This window comes from Scyliorhinus torazame, chromosome 15, assembly GCF_047496885.1.
Source record: "Scyliorhinus torazame isolate Kashiwa2021f chromosome 15, sScyTor2.1, whole genome shotgun sequence".
Lineage (NCBI taxonomy): Eukaryota > Metazoa > Chordata > Chondrichthyes > Carcharhiniformes > Scyliorhinidae > Scyliorhinus > Scyliorhinus torazame.
The window spans coordinates 156,070,238-156,096,184 of NC_092721.1; the positions used below are offsets into that span (position 1 = coordinate 156,070,238).

The following is a 25,947-nucleotide window of genomic DNA, read 5'->3' on the forward strand; positions in this document are numbered from 1 at the left end:
TCAGACATTAAAGACAATGTTGAGGGCTTATTGTCACGATTACCAGAGGATTGGGATAAAGGAATTCCATTCGTACTGTTTGCAATAAGGGATGCATCTAATGAGTCAACCAAATGTAGTCCTTTTGAACTAATTTTTGGTCATGAGGTAAGAGGACCACTTAAATTGATTAAGGAAAAATTGGTGAGTGAGAAATCGGAAATTTCATTATTGGATTAGGTGTCAAATTTCAGGGAATTATTAAATAGAGCAGGTGAATTGGCTAGAAATCGGAAATTTCATTATTGGATTACGTGTCAAATTTCAGGGAATGATTAAATAGAGCAGGTGAATTGGCTAGACAACATTTAAAGTTGCACAAAATGTGATGAAACGGGTAGCGGACAAGAAATCCAAAGTTCGTAGTTTTGTCTGGAGATAAAGTTTTAGTATTGTTACCAGAGGTAGGTGAACCTTTAAAAGCAAGGTTTTGTGGACCTTATCAGATTGAAAGGAAATTAAGTGAGGTGAATTATGTGGTAAGAAGGCCAGATAGAAGGAAAACTCACCGAGTGTGTCATGTGAATATGCTTAAAAGGTACTTTGAAAAGTAAGGAGAGAAAAAGGAGGAGGTTTTAATGATTCTAACTCAAAGTGACGAACCAAATCCAGATAACTGTGAAATTGACATATCTCAAATTAAATTGGAAAACGAGGATGTTCTTAAAAATTGGGCTAAATTGTTGAGTTACCTTCCCGAGGAAAAACGGACTGACCTGAAAGAGTTATTGTTATCACATGGGCAAGTTTGTAGAGATAAATTGGGAAGTACTAAAATGGCTGTACATAATGTAGATGTGGGAAATGCTGTTCCAATCAAACAACATCCATACAGACTTAACCCTTTAAAATTGGCACAGGTTAGCAAAGAGATTGAGAGTATGCTTAAAAATGGCATAATTGAAGTGGGTTGCAGCCAATGGAGCTCACCCATAGTGATGGTACCAAACCCAGATGGTACCCAACAGTTGTGTGTGGACTACAGAAAGGTTAATCCAGTTACAAGAACGGACTCTTATCCTATCCCACGTTTGGAGGATTGCATTGAGAAAGTGGGACAATCAGCTTTTATTTGCAAACTGGATTTACTTAAAGGTTACTGGCAGGTACCTTTATCCCAAAGGGCGAAGGAGATTTCAGCTTTTGTGACTCCAGATGGTATATATACCAATTCAAAGTTATGCCCTTTGGCATGAAAAACGTCCCAGCCACATTTCAACGGTTAACTAACACAATCGTTTCAGGATTACCCAATTGTGCGGTATATATCGATGACCTGGTAATTTTCAGCTTAAAACATCTGATGGAGTTATTTGGTTGACTTCAGGAGGCGGGTTTGGTGATAAACCTAGCCAAAAGTGGATTTGTAAAATCCCAAGTCACTTTCCTTGAGTTTTCAATACCCTCAAGACGAAGGGAAATAATGCGATTTCTTGACATGAGTGGATTTGATCGAACATTTGTGCAAACGTTTTGTAGCATGATTGCTCCACTGATGGACTTGCTGAAGCAACGTCAAAAATTTCAGTGGACAGCGGACTTTCAACAGGCATTTGACTGCCTGAAATCTGTGATAACCGATGCTCCTGTGTTGGAGAATTACAAGGGACTCTGTGATCAGATTGAACTAAAGTATCTGACTTTAAAGAGAAATGCCGAGGAGTAGAGAAATGGACGGATCGTGCAGAGACCTTCTTGTTCAAAGAGACTGTCAATTGAGTAGGATTCCAGTTGGAGGAAGAAGAACGAAAAAAAAATGGACTATAATACCTGTTTGCGTGTATTGTTTTTTGAAAAGACAAAGTATATTTACTATGTGCATTTCTTAAAGGGTAGTGAAAAGGTGAAAAATGAAACCATCTTAAAGTTGATCGTTTATTTTTTTTTCTTGGGGGGAGGTATCGTGTGAGAGTACCTTTAAGAGATGGGTGTTTATAAATGGGTGTGTATATAAATATCTGTAGTGAGAATACCTTTATGAAATGGGTGTTTACTACTGCTGTGATGTCAGAGAGTGGGTGGAGTTGGGCTGTCTGTCAGATTTTTACTTTCGTTTTTCAGCAGGCTGCAGGGTGTTTTAGTTTCATTTTCAGTGTTGGGAGCTGAAGCCAGTCCAAGCAAGTGTATTGCTGTTCTCTCTGCCATCAAAAGACTATCCCTTGATCATTTGGTGAATTCAGAATTATAAATGTTTTCAATAGTGACTTTAACCTGATGTGCTTCTGATAAAGGTTTTGTTTTTAAGTCGCAGGGAGGTTAAAAAGGAAAGCTTGAAGGATTACTTAGTGTTGTAGTCTTTGGGGGTTGTATTTGAATTAATGGTTGCTAAGGTGGTCACTGTATGTTTTAAAAAGGTTAACTTGAGTTAACATTGTTTTGCTTTCAAAAACACTTTTCCATTTCTGCTCTACCACACCTGTAGGATGGGACGTGTGCTCCCCATACCACAATCTAGTAAAAGTTGTGGGTCAGGTGAACTCCATGATATACTTCGGGGTTCTCTCAACCCTGGCCCATAACGGCTGCCAGATTGTGACCCCTATGGTTGTTCTCGAATTAGATCTCACCAAGGTGTGACTCTGCAATGCTGGAAGGTGTAGGTGAGCACTGTGACAATCTTCTTTGGTGTTCTCCTCTGAGGTGCCTTTGGTGTTCGAGCTAAGGGTGTGACTAGTTAAGGGCCTTGGGCACTTGGTAGAAGTTCCTATGAATGAAAAGAGAGACAATTGGTGCATGCCAGGAGACTCCATGGCAGGACAGTGGGTGGAATCCTCCGATCCCCCAGCTATGTGTTTCTCGGTGGTGTGTTGTCGCTGGCATCTGGACTCTCCGCTCCAGCAGCTGGCCAGTTGAATTTTCCATTGTAGCCACCCCACACCACCGGGAAACCCGCAGACGGGGCTGCACTTCTGGCGGAACGGAGAATCCTGCCGGCGGAGTTCAATCTAGTGAACTCACAGTATGGTTGTCTGAGAGATGTGGTGGCACCAGATCCTCGTGTGGGTGTTTACCGCTGATCTCTCCGTCACCACAAGCACAATTGACCTCCTCTCCAGCCAACTCGATGCCTTGATTCTCGAAGGAAGTGAGGAGCTTGAGTTCCGACATTAATAATAGTGTCACAAGTAGGCTTACATTAACACTGCAATGAAGTTACTGTGAAAATCTTCTTGTCGCCACACTCTGGGCCCTGTTTGGGTACAGTGAGGGAGAATTCAGAATGTCCAATTCACCTAATAATAATAATAATCACTTATTGTCACAAGTAGCCTTCAATGAAGTTACTGTGAAAAGCCCCTCGTCGCCACATTCTGGCGCCTGTTCGGGGAGGTCGGTACGGGAATTGAACCCGCTGGTTCTGCATTTCAAGCAGCTTTTTAGCTCACTGTGCAACAGGCACGTCTTTCATTACACCCTAGGTCTGAGACTTCTCTCTCAGATTGTGTGCAAGCTTGTCCTGCATAAAGACAGATGGAGTGTGTGAGCAGGACGCATGCCAGGGCAGATGGTAAGGATGCCTGCCATATGTGGTGTGGGTGGCAAGTGGAGCCATGTATGGGATGAGGATGCAAACTACAAAGGATATGAGACCAGATGGAGGTGTGCATGTGAAAGAATGAGTGGTGATGTCTCCTGAGCTAGCAGCATGTGAGATATCAGTAAATGTGGGGTGGGATGGGCTGGAGATTGTGTGAGTTGAGAGTCATGATTGATGGACTTACCCTGACAGAATGCATAAGATCATTCGTCCTCTTTCTGCAATGGGTGGCTGACCTCCTCTGGTCCCTGCTGGCACTTATCATCGCTGCCACCACAGCCCAAGCCGGAGTGATAAGGTTGGTGGATGTCCTCCATCATGGGGGTAGAGAACATTGTAGGGGGCTCAACGGCATCCAGTAGGTGTTCCAGTGCAGCGTCACAAAATTGCCATCCTACACCCTTTTGCAGTCATCTCTCTCATCTGTGGCTGTCTTGAGCTGCAGACATTGAGAATACAACGCACGGGTGCCATTTAAATATGGTTTAAGTATGAGGAAGCGGTGAGCTCATGACAGGGTGGGTCCATGATCCAGTGTAATTTCCCACATGCGCATAGTGGGGAGAAGAGGACAATATGGTGTGAAAAGCTGCCAATGCAGCTGGTGGCAAAAGTTGTTTATCAGGCCTGCTGCCTCCCTTAGAGCAATTATGGGAAAACCTCACCCAAAATGTCTAAAACCATTGAGGGACGATAGGATTTTATACTACCAACCTATGTGGAAAAAATGTCCTTTCTTTGTGTTTTTCCGATAATATAGAATCCCTGCTACTTTGTATCAATTTAGCAGCCAATGGAAACAATTTGTCATTTACATTCTCAAAAATTTCATAACTGTGGAAACTTCACTTAGATCCCCAGTGACCTGGGGCTGGATTCTCCGTTTTTGGGACTATGGCCCCACACCGTTGTGAAAATTGTGGATATTTAGGCCAGAAAAACTGGCTTCAAAAGGCCACAGATTCACTGTCTTGAAGGGGGCTAGCAGGCAGCCGTCGTAGAGCTCGCAGCTCTCGCTGCCGATACGGTCCCACGCACTTCCGGGTCAGAGGCCGCGTATGCGCACAGCGGTGGCCTCCAGCGGCCACGCCGTCCTCCATGGCGGACTCAGCCCGCGGACCTGGGACAGTGTTAGTGCCCCGCATCGGCCGCTTGTGCGCCTCGGACCGCCCGCACAACATAACCCCCAGTCCTGAATTAAGCCCCCCCTGCCCTCCGATCAGCCCTCCCGCACTGTGGCAGCCTCAGACTGAATCCGCAGCCGCCACACGAGGATGCCGGACGGTGAGACCATGAGATGTCCACGCCGTCGGGAATTCGGCCGGTTGGGGATGGAGAATCGCTGGTCGATCCTCAGGCAATGGCCTAAGGCGGTGGTCCCCGGGGAGTACGCCGATTTCCGGAGGTCGGAGAATTGCAAAACCGGCGCCGGTCCCGATTTTGTGGGCAGAAACGGGGGCGAAATTCTCCGACCCCCCGCCGGGTCGGAGAATCGCCGGGGCCTGGCGTGAATCCCGCCCCTGCCGGTTGCCGAAGTCTCCGGCACCGGATATTCGGCAGGGGCGGGAATCGCGCCGCGCCGGTTGGCGGGCCCCCCCGTTCGATTCTCCGGCCCGGATGGGCCGAAGTCCCGCCGCTAAAATTCCTGTCCCGCCGGTGTAAATTGAACCACCTACCTTACCGGCGGGACAAGGCGGCGTGGGCGGGCTCCGGGGTCCTGGGGGGGGCGCGGGGCGATCTGGCCCCGGGGGGTGCCCCTACGGTGGCCTGGCCCGCGATCGGGGCCCACCGATCCGCGGGCGGGCCTGTGCCGTGGGGGCACTCTTTCCCTTCCGCCTCCGCCACGGTCTCCACCATGGCGGAGGCGGAAGAGACTCCCTCCACTGCGCATGCGTGGGAAACTGTCAGCTGACGCTACCGCGCATGCGCTGGGAAACTGTCAGCGGCCGCTGACGCTCCCGCGCATGAGCCGCCCGGAGATGTCATTTCCGCGCCAGCTGGCGGGGCACCAAAGGCCTTTTTCGCCAGCTGGTGGGGCGGAAATTCCTCCGGCGCCGACCTAGCCCCTCAATGTTGGGGCTCGGCCCCCAAAGATGCGGAGCATTCCGCACCTTTGGGGCGGCGCGATGCCCGTCTGATTTGTGCCGTTTTGGGCGCCAGTCGGCGGACATCGCGCCGTTTCCGGAGAATTTCGCCCCGGATTCCCCGCCCCATCGGCGAACGCGATTTTGGAGTCTTGGTGCGGAGAATCCAGCCCAAGATCTTCAATTCTTTGGGCCGTTCGCCATGATATTCTCTCAGTCAAACTATTTTAGTTCATGATTGAAATTGACCTTGGCTTATAACCTGCACAGAGGAAAATGCATAGATGCACTTGTTGATTTGGGCAGTGGAGAGAATAATGTTACTACTGGTTGAATGGCTTAAAATCTGGGGCCGGGATTCTCCGAGCCTCCGCGCCGCAATCGCGCTTGGTGCAGGGGCGGAGAATGGGTCGTCAGACCCGTGGTCGACGCGGCGCCGGTCGGGGGGTCATTGAAAGAGGCCCCCGTGGCAATTCTCCGCGGGCAACTGTCCGAGTTCCTGCCTGCGTGGTTCACTCATTATTCCACCCGGCGGGCACTCGGATTGGTGGCTGTGGACACAGTCCGCGGCTGCCCTGGTGGGGGACGGGGGATCCGTCACCGGGGGGATGGGGAGGTCTCCAGGACAGCCAGGCTCGCGATTATGAGCCACCGCTCGGCGGGCGCGTGTTATCTGGGGGGCCTATATTGTCGCTGTGTGGGTCCACCATGTTTCGTGGGACCGTCGCCACAGGCGGCCGCCGTGCGCATGTGCGGACCCGCGGCCGGAAGTGCATGGCCCCGTATCGGCAGCCAGAGCTCCGTGGACTACCCCGGGGCCCTGCTAGCCCCCTTCAAAACGGAGAATCACTCTAGGTTTTCTAGAAAAAAGTCCAGAGTGATTCATGCCCGTTTTCTCACGGGCTTGGGGACATCGCCCCATTATCAGAGAATTTCGCCCTATATGCTTGCAGCTAGCCATATCTCTAGAATTTATAGGACCTTCTGAGTTCGCACAGATTTTTTAAAAAATTCATTTATGGGATTTGGGCATCGCTGATTAGGCCAGCATTTATTGTCCATCCCTAGTTGCCCTTTAGAAGACAACAGCCTCTCTCTATTCTGTCAGCTCTGTCACCTCTCATTCTTCTAAACTGCAGAAAATATAGGCCCAATTTACTCAGTCACTCATTGGATAATGTTCTCATTCCCAAGTCGAAAATTGGTGAACCTTTGTTAAATCCCCTCTAAGGTGATTAAGTCCTTCCTTAGTTAAGACTATAAAGTCTTATATAATTTTACCATGACGTTCTTACTCTAATATGCTAACCCCTTTACAATAAAGGCTGAAGTAATGTTTGCCTTCCAAATTAATTGTTGAAGTAGGGTACTAACATTTTGTGATTTGTGTACAAGGACACATGCAAATCCATCTGCATACCAACATTTACTTGTCTCTTGCCATTTAAAATATTCTGCTTTTCAATTCTCCCTGCAGAGTAGTTAATTTCACATTTTCTCGCATTATAAGCCATCTTCCACTTTCTTGCCCAATCACCTTGTAGTCATTTTGCATCCTCCTCACAACTTAAAGGGAGACGGTAGTGTAGTGGTATTGTCATAGGACGAAGTAATCCAGAGAGCCAGAGTAATAATCCCGGGACCCAGGTTCAAATCCCATCACGTCAGAAGGTGGAATTTAAACTCAATAAAATATTTGGAAATAAAAGTATAACGATGACCATTAAACCAGTGTCGTAAAAAAACATCTGGTTCATGAATGTCCTTTAGGGAAGGAAATCTGCTGACCCTACCTGATCTGGCCTCCATGGAACTCCAGATCCACAGCAATGTGGTTGACTCTGAAATGGCCTAGCAAACCACTCAGTTGTATTCAGCTGTTACGAAAACTCAAAAAATGAATGAAACAGACGGATCACCCGGCATTGACGCAGGCACCGGAAACAACAACGGCAAATCCAGCCCTGCCGACCCTGCAAAGTTCTCCTTACTAACATCTGGCAGCTTGTGCCAAAGTTGGGAGAACTGTCTCACAGACTAGTCAAGCAACAGAGAGACGTAGCCATACTCACATAATCATATCTTACAGACAATGTCCCAGACACCACTATCATGATCCATGGGCATGTCCTGTCTCCCCATTAGGACAGACCCAGCAGAGATGGGCGGCACAGTGGTATACGGAAGGGATCGAGTTGCCCTGGGAAACCTCAACATTGACTCTAGACCCCATGTGGTCCCATGGCTTCAGGTTAAACATGGGCAAGGAAACCTGCTGATTACCATGTACCGGCCACCATCAGCTGATGAATCAGTGCTCCTCCATGTTGAACACCACTTGGAGGAAGTACTGAGGGTGACAAGGGCACAGATTGTACTCTGGGTGGGGGACCTCAATGTCCATTACCAAGAGTGGCTCGGTAGTACCACCACAGACCAAGCTGGCCGGGTCTTAAAGGACTTAGCTGCTAGACTGGGAGTGTAACAGGTGGTGAGGGAACTAACAAGAGGGAAAAACCTACTTGACCTCATCCTCACCAATCTGCCTGCTGCAGGTGCATCTGTCCATGACAGTATCGGTAGAAGTGACCACTGCACAGTCTTTGTGGAGAGAAAGCCCCGTCTTCACATTGAGGATACCGTCCATCGTGTGGTACTACCACCGTGCTCAATGGGATAGACCAAACAGATCTAGCAACTCAAGGCTGGTCACCCACAAGGCACTCTGGACCAACAGCAGCAGCAGAATTGTACTCAACCACAATCTGCAACTTCATGGTCCTGCATATCCCGCAATCTACCATTAGAGTGCAGGAGAGCATACCAGGAGCAACACCAGCCATACCTAAAATGAGCTGTCAACCTGGTGAAACTATAACACAGGAATACTTGTGTGCCAAACAGCATAAGCAGCAAGTAATAGTCAGAGCTAAGCATTTCGACAACGATAGCATCAGGTTTAAGCTCTACAGTCCTGCCACATCCAGTTGTGAATGGTGGTGGACAATTAACCAACTGGAGGAGGAGGCTCCATAAATATCCCCATTCTTAATGATGCAGGAGCCCAGCACAACTGCAAAAGGCTGAAACATTTCCAAAACTCTTCAGCCAGAACTGTCGCGTGGGTGATCCATCTCCGTCTTCTTCCGGAGGTCCCCAGCATCACAGATATCAGTCTTCAGCCAATAAGATTCACTGCACATGATATCAAGAAACGGCTGAAGGCACTGCATACTGCAAAGCCTATGGGCCCTGACAATATTCCAGCTAAAGTACTGAATATTTGTGCTCCAGAAGTTGCCGCACCCCTAGCCAAGCTGTTCCAGTACAGCTACAACATCCCTTTCTATCTGGCAACGTGGAAAATTGCCCAGCTGTGTCCTCGACACTAGAAACAGGACAAATCCAACCCAGCTAATTATTGCCCTATCGGTCTACTCTCCATCATCAAAGTTACGGAAGGAGTCATCAACAGTGCTATCAAGCGGCACTTACTCAGCAATAACCTGCTCACGGACGCTCAATTCAGGTTCCGCCAGGGTCACTCAGCCCGTGATCTCGTTCCAGCCTTTGTTCAAACATGGACAAAGGAGCTCAATGCCAGAGGTGAGGTGAGAGTGACTGCCTTGACATCAAGCCAGCATTTGACCAAGTATGGCATCAAGGAGCCAATGGGAATCAAGGGGTAAACTGTCGCTGGTTGGAGTCATACCTGGCACAAAGGAAGATGGTTGTGGTGATTGTAGGTCAATCTGAGCTCCAGGACATCATTGCAGGAGTTCCTCAGGGTAGTGTCCTAGGCCCAACCATCTTTAGCTGCTTCATCAATGATCTCCCTTCTATCATAAGGTCAGAAGTGGAAATGTTCTCAGATCACTGCATAATGTTCAGCACCATTCATGACTCCTCAAATAATGAAGCAGTTCATGTTCAAATGCAGACAGGCCTGGACAATATCCAGGCTTGGGCTGACAAGTGGCAAGTAACATTCGCGTCTCATAAGAACCAGCCAATGACCATTTCATACAAGAGAGGATCTAACCACTGCCCCTTGACATTGAATGGCATTACCATCGCTGAATCCTGCACAATCAACATCCTGGGGGGTTACCATTGATCAGAAACTGAACTGGACTAGCCACATTAATACTGTGGCTACCAGGACCGGTCAAAGACAGGAATCCTACGGCGAGTAATTCATCTCTTGACTCCCCAAAGCCTGTCCACCATCTACAAGGCACAAGTCAGGAGTGCAATGGAATACTCTTCACTTGTCTGGATGAGTGCAGCTCTAACTACATGCAAGAAGCTCAACACCATCCAGGACAAAGCAGCCCACTTGATTATTACCCCTTCCATAAATTTTCAAACCCTCCAACACCAATGAACAATGACAGCCATGTGTACCATCTACAAGATACACTGCCCTAATTCACCAATGTTCCTTAGGCTGCATCTTCCAAACCCACGCCCACTACCATCTAGAAGGATAAGACCTGCAGATATCTGTTGAACCTCACCATCTGGAAGTTCCCCTCCAAAAGTCACTCACTACCCCTTGGAAATATAGGAAATATATCGACGTTCCTTCACTGTCGCGGGGTCAAAATCCTGGAACCCCCTTCCTAACAGTACTGTGGGGGTACCTACATCTCACGGATTGCAGAAGTTCAAGAAGGCAGCTGACCATCACCTTCTGAAGGGTAACTAGAGAGGGGCAATTAAATGCTGGCCTAACCAGCAATGCCCACATCCCATAAATGAATTTTTTAAAACGTGCTTTCCCACCTAGCTTTATCGAGTCAACAAAATTGCACTCGGTTGTCTCATCTTCGTGATTGATAGAGATTGAGGGGCAAACATTGACCCTTACAGCACTGCCCTAGATACCACTACTAGTGTGAAAATTACCCACTTATTCTTCCTCTCAGACTTCTGTCCATTATCCAAACCTCGGGCGTCATTCTCCGACCCCCCGCCGGGTCGGAGAATGGCCGTTGGCCGCCGTGAATCCCGCCCCCGCCGAAGTCTCCGCTCCCGGAGATTGGGCGGGGGCGGGAATCCAGCCGCGCCGGTTGGCGGGACCCCCCGCTGGATTCTCCGGCCCGGATGGGCCGAAGTCCCGCCCAGGAATTGCCTGTCCCGCCGACGTAAATCAAACCTGGTATTTACCGGCGGGACCAGGCAGCGTGGGCGGGCTCCGGGGTCCTGGGGGGGGGGCGCGGGGCGATCTGACCCCGGGGGGTGCCCCCACGGTGGCCTGGCCCGCGATCGGGGCCCACCGATCCGCGGGCGGGCCTGTGCCGTGGGGGCACTCTTTCCCTTCCGCCTCCGCTACGGCCTCCACCATGGCGGAGGCGGAAGAGACTCTCCCCACTGCGCATGCGCGGGAAACCTTCGGCGGCCGCTGACGCTCCCGCGCATGCGCGGGGAAACTGACAGCGGCCGCTGACGCTCCCGCGCATGCGCCGCATTTCCGCGCCAGCTGGCGGGGCAACAAACGCCATTTCCGCCAGCTGGCGGGGCGGAAATCCCTACGGCGTCGGCCTAGCCCCTCAATGTTGGGGCTAGGCCGCCAAAGATGCGGAGACTTCCGCACCTTTTTGCCGGCGCGATGCCCGTCTGATTTGCGCCGGCTTTGGCGCCAGTCGGCGGGCATCCCGCCGTTGGGGGAGAATTTCGCCCCTCATTCCATACTAATTTATTACTCAAACCTCTGAGTCCTAATCTTGTAGATCAAAGTCTAGTGTGGCACTTTTTTGAATACTCTTTGATGATCCAAACATGCTTTTTGATTGTTTCTGCTTTATCTATAGTGCTAGATGCATCTCAAAATAACTCTTCACAGATGAGTCAAACAAGATTTCCTTTTCATGAAACTTTGTTGATTCTGCCTAATCTTGTTTTAATTTACTAAGTGTCCTTTTACCATTTAAAATAGATTCTAGCATTTTCCTGGTTACTGATATCTGGGGCGTCATTCTCCGACCCCCCGCCGGGTCGGAGAATGGCCGTTGGCCGCCGTGAATCCCGCCCCCGCCCCCGCCGAAGTCTCCGCTCCCGGAGATTGGGCGGGGGCGGGAATCCAGCCGCGCCGGTTGGCGGGACCCCCCGCTGGATTCTCCGGCCCGGATGGGCCGAAGTCCCGCCCAGGAATTGCCTGTCCCGCCGACGTAAATCAAACCTGGTATTTACCGGCGGGACCAGGCAGCGTGGGCGGGCTCCGGGGTCCTGGGGGGTGGCGCGGGGCGATCTGACCCCGGGGGGTGCCCCCACGGTGGCCTGGCCCGCGATCGGGGCCCACCGATCCGCGGGCGGGCCTGTGCCGTGGGGGCACTCTTTCCCTTCCGCCTCCGCTACGGCCTCCACCATGGCGGAGGCGGAAGAGACTCTCCCCACTGCGCATGCGCGGGAAACTTTCGGCGGCCGCTGACGCTCCCGCGCATGCGCGGGGAAACTGACAGCGGCCGCTGACGCTCCCGCGCATGCGCCGCATTTCCGCGCCAGCTGGCGGGGCAACAAACGCCATTTCCGCCAGCTGGCGGGGCGGAAATCCCTCCGGCGTCGGCCTAGCCCCTCAATGTTGGGGCTAGGCCGCCAAAGATGCGGAGACTTCCGCACCTTTTTGCCGGCGCGATGCCCGTCTGATTTGCGCCGGCTTTGGCGCCAGTCGGCGGGCATCCCGCCGTTGGGGGAGAATTTCGCCCCTGACCTATGGGATGCAATTCTCCCAAAAGTCTCCTAGGAAGCGTGATTAGCCGCACATTCCCCGGCGCTTGGAGTGCTGAGAAACACATGGCTATTCAACGCGACTCCCGTTGTATAAGGGCCTGACCGGGTAACACGCAGCCAAAGCTGCACAGCCCCGTTTTGTACAGCGGGAGCTCCACTCCAAGCCCCCCAAAACGATTCCGACCTCCCCCCCCAACCCAGCCCGAATGCATTATGGGAGGGTCCTTGCACCCTCAAACACCCACGCTGGGCAACCCCGGCCTGATCGCACATGTGCATAAATGCCAGCTTGGCACCTTGGCAGTGCCAACCTGGCACCCTGACAGTGCCACCTGGGCACCTTGGCAGTGCCAGGCAGGCACCCAGGTGGCACTGCCAAGGTGCCTGGCTGGCACTGCCAGGGTGCCCAGTGATACCAGCAGTGCCAGGGCACCACCCTGCCCAAAGGGCATGCGGCTGGAGCCTCCGATCCCCTGGGAAACCTCCACAGGTGCCGTTCCATCTGGTCTCCGTTTGTGGGGACAAGTGCTGAACGGCACTCGCCCAAGGTCTCCGAGGCGAAGGGAATGAATCCCAAAGCCTCAGGCACCTCCAAAATCTGCACATTAGAGTGAGGCCTAGCCCTATTAATTTCTCCAGTACCTTTTCTTCAATAATATTAATTGCTTTCATTATTTTCATAATAATAATAATAATAATCTTTATTGTCACAAGTAACACTGCAATTAAGTTACCGCTCATGTCGCCACATTCTGACGCCTGTTCGGGTACACAGAGGGAGAATTCAGAATGTCCAAATTAGACCCTTGCTAGGTCCATATATTTTTGTGCCTTCCTAACTGTGAAGACAGACACACAATATTTTTGTTATTTCCTTATTCGCAATTAGAATTTCTCCTGTGTCTGCCTCCAGCTTTCCACATATGCTTCTGTTGATGTTTTGTTTTTTACATGTTTGCGTAATCTCTTAAAATATAATACTTTTCATTCTTTCTAGTTTACTCTCATTTCAATTTTCTCTCTCATTATCAATTTCTTCGTCATCCTACGCGTAATTCCTACAACCCCTCCAATCCTCGGGATTATTACTACTTTTGACAATATTGTTAGACTCTTATTTTAATATAATGTTATCTTTAAATTCTTCAGTTAGCCATGGAAGAGTAATCGGAATTATATTTAATGATAGTATAAGCTGTTTTTGTTGATGCTGGAGAGAGGATGAATATTGGCTAGAGGAACTTTCTTGCCGTTCTACGAGTAGCTTGACTGGACCATTTATTTCCAAATGAGCAGGCAGGTGGGATCTCTGTTTAACATCTGGGGCGAGATTCTCCAACCCCACGCCGGGTCGGAGAATCGCCGGGGGCTGGCGTGAATCCAGCCGCCGCCGGTTGCCGAATTCTCCACCACCGGATATTCGGCGGGGCGGGAATCGCGCCGCGCCGGTTGGCGGGCCACTCCCCACGATTCTCCGGCCCGGATGGGCCGAAGTCCCGCCGCTAAAATGCCTGTCCTGCCGGTGTAGATTAAACCACCTACCTTACCGGCGGGACAAGGTGGCGCGGCGGGGTCCTGGGGGGGGCGCGGGGCGATCTGGCCCCGGGGGGTGCCCCCACGGTGGCCTGGCCCGCGATCGGGGCCCACTGATCCGCGGGCGGGCCTGTGCCGTGGGGGCACTCTTTCCCTTCCGCCTTCGCCACGGTCTCCACCATGGCGGAGGCGGAAGAGACTCTCTCCACTGCGCATGCGCGGGAATGCCGTCAGCGGCCGCTAACGCTCCCGCGCATGCGCCGCCCGGAGATGTCATTTCCGCGCCAGCTGGCGGGGCACCAAAGGCCTTTTCCACCAGCTGGCGGGGCGGAAATTCGTCCGGCGCGGGCCTAGCCCCTTAAGGTTGGGGCTCGGCCCCCAAAGATGCGGAGCATTCCGCACCTTTGGGGCGGCGCGATGCCCGACTGATTTGCGCCGTTTTGGGCGCCAGTCGGCGGACATCGCGCCGTTTCCGGAGAATTTCACCACTGATCTGAAAAAATCTGGGGATTTGGCGGGGGCGGGAATCGCGCCGGTCGGCGGCCGCTGGTAGCGGCCCCCCCCGCCGATTGTCCAGCCCGCGATGGGCCGAGTGGCTGCCCGTTTTTTTGCCAGACCCGCCGGCGTAAATTAGAGTAGGTCCTTACCGGCGGGACCTGGCAGCGCGGGTGGCCTCCGGGGTCCGCGGGGGGGGGGGGGGGGGGGAGATCTGGCCCCGGGAGGTGCCCCCTCGGTGGCCTGGCCCGCGATCGGGGCCCACCAATCCGCGGGTGGGCCTGTGCCGTGGGGGGCACTCTATTCCTCCGCATCGGCTGATATTCCTCCGCCAGGGCCGACGCGGAGATGAACCCCCCCCTGCGCATGCGCTGGGATGACACCAGCACATGCTGGCGCTCCCGCACATGCGCCAACTCCCGCCGGCTGGCGGAGGCCCTTCGGTGCCGGTTGGCGTGGCGCCAAGCCCTTTCCCCCGCCGGCCGGCGCGGTGCAAACCACTCCGGCGCCGGCCTAGCCCTTGAAGGTGCGGAGGACAATGGCGTCAATGTGGTCCGGAACGTATGTACAGTAAACACCGTTTGTATGTCATTCCCGGGCTCAACCCGGTATTCTCCGCAGCCTCCGCGATTCTCCCCCTCCGATGGGCCGAGTTCCTGACGGCGCACTTCACTTACATAGAACATACAGTGCAGAAGGAGGCCATTTGGCCCATTGTGTCTGCACCGACCCACTTAAGCCCTCACTTCCACCCAATCCCCGTGACCCAGTATCCCCTCCTAACCTTTTTTGGCCCCTGCCGACCAATCAGCTGTATGGGCGCGCTCCAGCACAACCAGTGCCATCTTGCTGGCTGAGATGTGTGTGTGCGGGGAGTGTAATGTGTATATGCGGCTGCAGTTTTGCTGTCGAAAAAGTCCACAAATCCTGCCCTGGTGTTAACACTCAATCTCAGGAACGGAGAACCCAGCCCAGTGCATTCAATAGTACCGCCCTCTCTCAATACTGCGTACAAGCATTAGCCTAGAATATGCACTTACCTCTTGAATGGAGTTTAGAACCACAGCTTATGTAATGGAAGCAAGAGTTCCCACCAAGCCAAACTAACACCTGATTTAGATTTTGTAGAATTCTGAAGTATAAAGTTTACATTTGTTTTATAATTTGTTGCAAATATTTATGCTGAAAGTTAATTTTGATGTGTCATTTTACAGGGAAAAGCAGTAGAGAAGAGAAATCTCTTTTTTGCTGTAAAAACCTGCAAAAAGTTCCATCAGGAAAGAAGTAAGTAGCTGATGTTTGAAGGATAGCCTATTTACATTCTGAAGTATCGTAAGCCAGCTCCTGTACAGTATGAAATTCTGCCAAGCACTACCTTTTTACATTGGGATTTTGCAGTGGTCTGGTTATTTACTTTGAGGAGATATGACAGTAGGTTTAAATGTTGATATATTTAATAGCATTTAATGACTTTGCCTTTAAGTGAGAAATCTTCTAGTTTTTATAGAATCCTGCAGCACAGAAGAGCGCCTTCCTCTCACCTACCCTGTGCTTCTCTTTGAAAGACCTATCCAGTCCAGTTAGTTCCACACTTGCACCGTTTCCCCAGAGCCCTGCATTGCTTTCTTTTCCAAGTAGATATTCAATTCCCTTTTGAACATTGCCATTTCCATTTTGTGTGAATGGATTAGATTTGGACTTTGAGCTCGAGTTAAAAGAGAACGATTTGCATTTGTATAGCACCTATCACAACTGCAGCATATCTCCGAACACTTTACAGCCAATGAGGTACATTTGAAGTGTCATCACCGATGCAGGTAACATGGCAACTGATTTTCACACAGCGAGCTCCCACAAACACCAAGATGATAACTAATGACCAGATAGTCTGATTTTCTGATGTTGATTGAGGGATAAATATTAAGCAAGACACCAGGGATAATTCCCCTGCTTTGTTCAAAATATTTCTGTGGAATCTTTTACATCCACCTGATGGGGCAGATATAGCCTCAGTTTGAAGCCTCACTTTTGACAGTGCAGCACTCCCTCAGTAATGTACTGGAGTGTTGGCCTTGATTTTTGTGCTCAAATCCCAGAGTCGGATTTGAACCGCAACGTTATGACACAGAGTCAAGAAAGCTACCGACTGATGATACTGGAGATGTATATTATAATGCCGTAGCTGAATAAACAAGTGGTTAGGCTGAGGGGCCCAAATTCTCCTGCCTCTGTGTGGAATGGAGGTGGACCGAGGCCAGGACCCAGATGTGGAAGTCCCACCATCATGGGGAAGTAGTGGTGTAGTGGTACTGTCAGTGGACTAGTAGTCCAGAGACCCAGGGTAATATTCTGGGGGATCTGGGGTTCGAATTCCATCAAGGCAGTTGGTGGAATTTGAATTCAATAAAAAGATTGATGACTATGAAACCATTGTCACTTGCTGCATCTGGTTCACTAATGTCCTTTAGGGAAGGATCTCTACCATCCTTATCTGGCCTGGCCTACATGTGACTCCAGACCCACAACAAACATCTTAAATGCCCTCAGCCAGCGATGGCCACATCCCATGGATGAAAAGAAAATTTGGCTCTGCATGTTTCGTCTGCCTGGGAAATGAGGTGTTTCACATATGAGTTTGGAGAGAAGCCTGAGGGGCTAGTACCTGTAGTGGAAAATGTTTTCATACCCTATTTCATTGTTCTCAAGCTGCAGTAAAGTACTTTGAGAGCTCGTACTTGGCAAAGAGTCATGAACATTGTTGAAGGGAAGACTTTACTGAAAATTACCCCAAATTATTAAAGTCACCTGATCATCACTGTTCAAAGTGGCAGTCCTACATCCAGGCCAAGAGGAGAGATGGAGAGGAGAGAGAGGCAATCATGCTGGGTCACCACAGGTTCTGCAGTGATACCAGGCAGCAAAGTGGACACCAGCCAGTCCTACCTGGGATTGAATCCATCACCGATTTCTGCTGTGACCCTGTGTCCTCAACACTCTTCTCTCTCAGGCTGATAAAAGAGTGTGACAAAAGAGAACAGCAAAGAAGGAAAAGGAGAGAGAAATAAGTAAAAGTGCTTCTAATAGGAGGAAAAAGAGGAAGAAATGAAGGAGATGGAAATGAGGGCAGCATGATAGCACGGTGGTTAGCACTGCTGCTTCACAGCTCCAGGGTTCCAGGTTCGATTCCTGGTTTGGGTCACTGTCTGTGCGGAGTCTGCACGTTCTCCCTGTGTCTGTGTGGGTTTTGTCCGGGTGCTCCGGTTTCCTCCCACAGTCCAAAGATGCGCAGGTTAGGTGGATTGGCCATGCTAAATTGCCCTTACTGTCCAACGAAAAGGTTAGGTTGGGTTACGGGGATAGGATGGAGGTGTGGGCTTATATAGGGTGCTCTTTCCAAGAGCCGGTGCAGACTCGATGGGCCGAATGGCCTCCTTCTGCACTGTAAATTCTATGATGTCAACCAAGGGCTGCAAAAATGCAGAACATATTTGGAATTAGATGTGGCAGTTGATTGTTATTCTACATGATCATTGGATCCGGATGATTGCTTCAAAAGTTCAGATCATACCTTACCAGTTTAACTGACCCCTGGTTAGAGTTTGTGAAAACGACTATAGAGTTGCCTATTGGCCAGGAATTCTGAGCAGAGGAAAAATACCTTTTTTGAATGTGCAAGGATGGGACTAACAACCCCTTGTTTACTAGACCAGTGCTCTAACCACTGAGCTACACTTGGTAGCAGACCTGTCTGATTCCTTGAATGTGTTCCAGCTGATCACAAACCGAGTTCTTCAAAGCTTTGTAGGGTTTACAGTGGCAACTGAGATGGAGAGTCAGATTGTTTCTCAATTTTTGTTGCCGCCTTGCACAACATGGACGCAGGGTTTAGATCAGGAGCTGGGCTGCAAAATTAATTGAATTTAGTAGCTTTCTGGAAATATAACCAGATAATGGTGTTGATTATTTTGCTTTCATGTATATATTCAACTTTTTATTCCAGCATTTCTTAGTGTTCTACTCCTTTACCTTGCAGTACCCATTGTCAAGAAAACTTGGGAAAAGCAAGCAGCTCTAATTGAATACTATAGTGACTATGCAGATAGCTCCATTCCAACCCAGTACTTAGGAATACCGAACACTGAACGAGGTAAGTTGCTGGACAGATAATTGTGTTGCAAATACACAACATACGTTTCAAAGTTCTGTAATCCGTACTTTTAAGTATATGGCAAAAGTTTCATTTTTTGGTCCTTTTTAATTTGTTAGCATTCAGAAAGCTTTGAAATATCCCTGTATGAGGGCACCTATTTTTTCAGGATGGTGGAGAAGTATTTTTATTTGTTGAACTACCTCATTACCAATAATTGTTAGATAGTGAAGATCTAAATCATAAATGATTCAATGAGTTTTGAACAGAAGTCCTTTTTTGATGCATTGAATCTACATAGAAATTCTAAGAGCACAGTCAATGACAAGCATTTGAAAACAAATTTTATTTTGCCGGAGACTAAATTATGTATACTACTGCAAGATCAAGAACTTAATGCTCCCTCCCCCAATGGGTCCAATGGTAGGCATGGGGGGGGGGGGGGGGGGGGAACGACACATGGCAGGAGGTCCAGAAATTGGTTTCATGCCAACATGAATTTGCAGCAGGATCTTCCACTGATGCCCACCATTGCGGGTCGGAAAACTGCCAGAGTCTGATGTGAAGCTAATTTGCATCCCGTTAATGGGATACAGATGAAGGCTCGACCCCTCCATGCCAGATTCTCCGGCGGGCAATCACATTTGGGACAGTGTGGTGTGCAGATGTTGAGGCTCACCTGAATAATGCTTGGGGCTGCCTCCGCAGTTCAGGATAGAGGCTGCCCGCAACGCTGGAACACATTTGTGGGTCAGGAGAGTTTCTGCAGGTGAGCCTTCCAGATTCAATGTCTTGATGGGGTCCATCTTCCAGCCTTAGAATGTTCCTGGAGGTCCACCTTTGTTCCGGTCTCAGAGTGCTCCCGGAGATTATCATAGATTATCATAGAATTTACAGTGCAGAAGGAGGCCATTCGGCCCATCGAGTCTGCACCGGTTCTTGGAAAGAGAACCCTACCCAAGGTCAACACCTCCACCCTATCCCCATAACCCAGTAACCCCACCCAACACTAAGGGCAAATTTGGACACTAAGGGCAATTTATCATGGCCAATCCACCTAACCTGCACATCATGCACACACGGGGAGGATGTGCAGACTCCGCACAGACAGTGACCCAAGCCGGAATCGAACCTGGGACCCTGGAGCTGTGAAGCAATTGTGCTATCCAGAATGCTACCGTGCTGCCCTATCATCATTTTAAGGTGGTCCACCATATTTCTTTAGTGGTGGGTCAGTGATGTTGGGTGACTTTTCAATATGGCACCCGGACACAATGGTGGACTGTGCACCATCCAGGCCTTTCCTGCCACTGAACATGGAGTTGAGGGTTTCTGTCTCTACTATCCTTTCAGCAGTGGGTTCCAGACCCCCACAACCCAATGAGTGAAAAAATGTTTCCTGATCTCCCTTCTAATTCTTCTGCCAATCACTTTACGTCTATGCCCCTACGTCACTCACCTCTCTATTAAAGTAAATAGGCCTTCCCATCTGCTCTATCCAGGCCACCCATAATATTGTACATCTCAATCAAATCTCCCCTCAGCCTCCTTTGTACCAAGGGGAACAACCCCAGCCTATTCAATCTTTCTTCATGGCTGCAATTTTCAAGTTCTGGCAGCATCCTTGTAAACCTCCCCTGTACCCACTCTAGTGCAGTTGCATCCTTTCTCGAAGAGGTGGCCAGAACTGCAGTCCCAGTATAACCTCCCTGCTCTCATATTCTGTGCCTTGGCTATTAACTGAAAGGATTAATATGCGTTCTTAACCACATTAACAATGTGTCCTGTTACCTTCTGGGGTGTGTGGAGATCCTCCAAGGTAACAAACATCTGTAAATTGGATTTTTAAATATCTGTGAGATGCAGCATATTTAACATGTTATTTTAAGCTGGCCCTCTTATATTCTTCTGCAAGTTTAGTTGCCTGGGCTGCTTCCAGACTTAACTACGTTTCACTTATTATCCAATGATCTAGGTCACTTTCCCAGACCTCCATACTTTTTGTGCTATCTTTTCAAGCGAGAGTCAGCCGTGGACAAGGGAATGGCGATGTGTTTGTTGGGAAATTCCTTTTGTACTGCGGCTGAGAAAATGTTTCATTTCATGGGAGCGGTAGAGGTCATGACGATTGAGGTGAAATTTATCAATCAACTGTTGAAACTGACATCTGCTGCTGTTGAGCAGTTGGCCTAAGTCGGTTACTCTTTTCCCATTCCGAGTCAAATTCACATTGGTTAAGCGTGCCTGGGAGCTCATTGCAGTAGATTGAGAATTGTGCTTGTGTAAACCTTGTTGGATTTTCAGAAAGACAAAGACCTCCTTCCAGTTTGATATGGTTGCTGCCCTGTTTCACTGGGAGCCAAGAGAGTGAAACCTATGGAAGATTATTTCTATGCCCATCGCGTTCCTATCCCCGCTTATCTTTTACATTTCGCAGTGGCCACCAATGAGCTAAATATCGATATGAAGTATCAGCACATTCCTGTAATGAATCAACCAACGATTTTCATTGAGCACAAATGAAAGTGCTTAATTATGTCTAAAAAACCCCCCACATTATTTTCAAACTTTGCAAGGAAGGCCAATATCATTCCTCTAGGCCATTATTGGAAATTGTAGGCAATTTTTCAAAATCCAATTTACAGATTTATGTTTATGCAGTGCTTTAAGTAATTGACCTAGCAGGAAACTCTTTTTAGTTAAACAAAATAGGGATTTTCATTGATCTGTTCAGAAGTGAAATGGTACACCTTGTTCTAAACATCGTAACTCAAAAGACCAGGATTTGCTTATGCCTTGTGCCGAAATTCATGCAGACCTTGCCGTGACAATGTTTGGTGATATTTACAGTGGAGCCTATTTGCAGAAGTCAGAATGTACAATAATGCTGCAAAGGAAGCACAATTGCAGCTTGGCGAAACACGTAAACCAAGCCATTTTCCTTCTTTGACTCCCTCCCCATCTTATAGATATTACTGTAGGAATTTGGACTTGATATTAAACCTAGAGTAAGAAAATTCGTGTTGAGGAACAAGCACATTAAGAAAAGTCACTAATTTAGAATCCAAACTAGCAATGTATTGCATAATAAACATTGGGAATTACTATTTCATCAGTCAAAGCATGACACAATGCAGAGGTTCAACACGTTCATTTGTCTTTCCTGTGGATCCCCGGACTTCCAGGGTCTTAACTTTTGCTTCTTGAACCTGGTCTCTTGTCACAAACTCCTTCATGATTTTAGCTTTGCCAATTTAATTCTAACATGATCCCTTTGTAGCTTCAGGACTTGAACTCTAGTGGATTCCTTTCCTACCCACACCTTCCAGTCCACTTTAACTGCTGAGTTTCTAGTCCATCTTAGTTGCTTGCTGAGCGTTTTCTTAGTCTCTTTCTCTCTCTGAGTGGAATTTACTGGGCAACCTGCCGCGGGGTTCATGGCAGTGGGAAGCAGCCCGCCATTGGCTGGTGGTGGGATCTTCTTGTACCGCCGTTGTCAACTGGGTCTCTATTGAATGCACCCCTTGCCGCTGGGAAATCTGCGGCAGGGATAAACTGTCGGTGAGACTAAAAGATTCCGCTGATGTGAACAGCTGGACGTTCTCTCTCTCTCTCTCTGAGCGGGGAATGCATGGCCGAGGTTGCACATAGCCCCGTTTTCTACACTGAGGAGCCCCGCTCACCGGAACTCCTCAATGTAGCGAGAGATCAGGACACCATTTATAAATGGTGTCCTGATCGCCGAGGACCCGGCGTGGCCCCCCAACGCCAAAAAACCCCAACGCATTATGGGAGGGTCTCCAACACCCCGCACCCCCCAATGCCCGCCACCCGCGCAGGGCAACACCAGCCCAATCGACAGCACACAATAAATGCCAGCTTGGCACCTTTGCTCAGTCTGTCATATTCATAGAATCATATCTTAGATAACGAGTGGGGTTTTTGGCCCATCCTGCCAACGGGATCATCCGGCCCTGCTGTAGGTGACCCCTAGCGACGGGTTCCCAGGTGGCGCAGATGACGAGCATTGAAAATGGCAGGACTGGAAGATTCTATTGGCGGGCAATGGTAAGCTGCCTCTGCTGCCGGAAACCCCGCCACGGAGGGAGCCAGAAAACCCTGGCCAAGGTCCCAGACACCACCACCACCATTCCTGGGTATGTCCTGTCTCACCAACAGGCAGACCAAACAGAGCTGGCAGGCCCATGGTGTACATTTGGGAGGGTGTTGCACTGGGAGTCCTCAATATTGACTGCAGACCCCATGAAGTCTCATGGCACCTGGTCACCACCGACCCCAACTCAATATGAATTAATATTCCTTCATTTTGAACACAACTTGGGAGGAAGCACTGAGGGTGACAAGGGCACGGAATGTACTCTGGGGTGGGGAACTTCAATGATCATCATGAAGAATCGCTCGGTAGCACCACTATAGACCGAGCTGCTTGAGTACTAAAGGGCACAACTGCTAGACTGGGTCTGCGACAGTGGTGAGGGAACCAACAAAATGGGAAAAAATACTTGACCACATACATCTTCACCAACCTGCCTGCTGCAGATGCATCTGGTCATGACGGTATTGGTCGGAGTGACCACTTTATTGTACTTGTGAAAATGAAATCCCATCTTCACATTGAAAATACCCTCCATCGTGTTGTGTGGCATTACCAGTGTGCTAAATGGGATAGATTTCAAATAGATGCAGCAGTTTAAGAGTGGGCAACCGTGAGGTGCTGTCGGCTACAAGCAACACCAGAATTGTACTCAACCTCAAACTGTTAGCTTAGGGCCTGACACATCCCGCACTCTACCATTACTACCAAGTAAGGGGATCAACCCTGGATCAATGAAGAGTGCAGGAGAGCATGCCAGGAGCATAACCAGGCATACCTAAAAATGAGGTGTCACCCTGATAAAGCTACAACACCGGACTACTTGCATGTCAAGCAGCATAAGCAGCAAGTGATAGACAGACTTAGTGATTCCACAACAAACAGATCAGACCTAAACTCTGCAGTCCTGCCACGTCCAGCCTTGAATGGCGGTTGGCAATTATACAACTCACGGGGGAAGGAGGCTCCACAAATAAAAGCATGCGAAATGCATAGAATTACAGCAACAACATACATAACAAACTATCAATAAGTCCTTTTATTAAGCGGGGTCCTTCATGGAGTTGAACACATGTTTAGCCATCAGAGATTAAGAGAAGATGTAGCCTGGAGAGTGGTGCTCAAAAATGACAGCGCTGGTGACATTGGGATCTGCCTGCATCTGGCAGACATTAGGGGCGGGATTCTCCCGCAACTGGCCGGATGGCCCGGCGCCAAGAGCAACACGGATTACTCCGGCATCGGGCCGCCCAGAAGTTGCGGAATCCTCCGCACTTCCGGGGGCTAGGCCTGTGCCGGAGGGGTTGGCACCGCGCCAACCGCCGCCGTGGGCCGGCGCGAGTTGGCGCATGCGCAGAACCGCCAGCGTGTTTCCTGGGCGTGTGCAGGGTCTTTTTTCTCCGCGCCGGCCATGGCGCAGCCTTACAGAGGCCGGTGCGGAGGGAAAGAGTGCCCCCACGGCACAGGCCTGCCCGCAGGTCGGTGGGCCCCGATCGTGGGCCAGGCCACCGTGTGGGGCCCCCCCGGGGCCGGATCCCCCTGCGCCTCCCCGAGGACCCCGCTAGACGGCCGAAAAGCCAGGTCCCGCCGGGATGGACCATGTCCATTTAAAGCCGGGGGGACTGGCTGAAAACGGGCGGCCGCTCGGCCTATCGGGGCCCAGAGAATTGCCGGGGGGGGGCAACTGCCAACGATCCCGACCAGCAGTGCGTTTTCCCCGCCCCCGCCCGAAAACCGGTGCCGGACAATTTGGCAGCCGGTGTCGGAGCGGCAGGGCGGGATTCACACCGCTCCCCAGCGATTCTCCGACCTGCCCGCTAGCGAGAGTGGCGACATGTCCCATCGTTTGAAGGCCTCCTCCATCTGTTCCACCAGCCGCGTCAAATTAAGTTTGTGCCGTGCCCCCCAGCTCCTAGCTACCTGGATCCCCAAGTATCGAAAGCTCCTTTCCACCCTCCTCAACAGTAGGTCGTCTATCCCTCTTCCCTGGTCCCCTGGATGCACCACAAAGAGCACACTCTTCCCTACATTGAGCTTATAGCCCGAGAAGTCCCCAAACTCCCTTAGGATCCGCATGACCTCAACCATCCTCTCCACTGGATCCGCCACATACAGCAACAGGTCGTCTGCGTACAGCGACACTCGATGCTCCTTTCCCCCTCGGACCACCCTCCTCCATTTCCCCGACTCCCTTAACGCCATGGCCAAAGGTTCAATTGCCAATGCAAACAGCAGAGGGGACAGGGGGCACCCCTGCCTCACCCCTCGATACAGCCGGAAATACTCCGACCTCCGCCGGTTCGTGACCACACTCGCCACCGGGGCTCTATACAGGAGCTTAACCCAACTAATAAACCCTCCCCCGAACCCAAACCTCCTCAACGCTTCCCAAAGATACTCCCACTCTACTCGGTCAAAGGCCTTCTCCGCGTCCATAGCTGCCACTATCTCCGCCTCTCCCTCCACCGATGGCATCATAATCACATTCAGTAGCCTCCGCACATTGGTATTTAGCTGCCTGCCCTTTACAAATCCCGTCTGGTCCTCGTGAATCACCCCCGGGACACAGTCCTCAATCCTCGTAGCTAACACTTTTGCCAGCAACTTAGCATCTACTTTGAGGAGCGAGATCGGCCTATGCGACCCGCATTGCAATGGGTCCTTATCCCGCTTCAGGGTCAAAGAGATCGTCGCCTCCGACATTGTCGGGGGCAGGGTCCCCCCCTCCCTTGCTTCATTAAAGGTCCTTACCAGCAACGGGGCGAACAGGTCTACATACTTTCTATAGAACTCCACTGGGAACCCATCCGGTCCTGGGGCCTTCCCTGCCTGCATGTTCCCCAGACCTTTAACCAGCTCCTCCACCCCAATTGGTGCCCCCAAACCAGCCACCTCCTGCTCCTCCACCCTCGGGAACCTCAGTTGGTCCAAGAATCGTCGCATTCCCTCTTTTCCCCCTGGGGGCTGGGACCTATACAGCTCCTCGTAGAAGGCCTTGAATGCCTCATTCACTTTCACCGCACTCCGCACTGTAGTTCCCCTTCCATCCTTGACTCCACCTATTTCCCTCTCTGCCATCCTCTTGCAGAGCTGATGTGCCAGCATCCGGCTCGCCTTCTGCCCATATTCATACATCGCCCCCTGTGCCTTCCTCCACTGTGCCTCTGCCTTCCCTGTGGTCAACAGGTCGAACTCCGTCTGGAGACTTCGCCTCTCCCTGAGTAGTCCCTCATCAGGGGCCTCTGCATATATCCTGTCCACCCTT

The 25,947-nt window shown here is 50.3% G+C and overlaps 1 protein-coding gene across 1 annotated transcript in view; it reads left to right on the plus strand.

Moving 5' to 3' along the window:
* The window catches only part of b3glcta (beta 3-glucosyltransferase a), a 348,327-nt gene that overhangs the window by 233,874 nt on the left and 88,506 nt on the right, over positions 1–25,947 (plus strand). The window contains exons 10-11 of the mRNA XM_072476984.1: positions 15,636–15,705; positions 18,455–18,568. Of these exons, the coding sequence (XP_072333085.1) occupies positions 15,636–15,705; positions 18,455–18,568 (184 nt within the window). The remainder of the gene's footprint in view (positions 1–15,635; positions 15,706–18,454; positions 18,569–25,947) is intronic.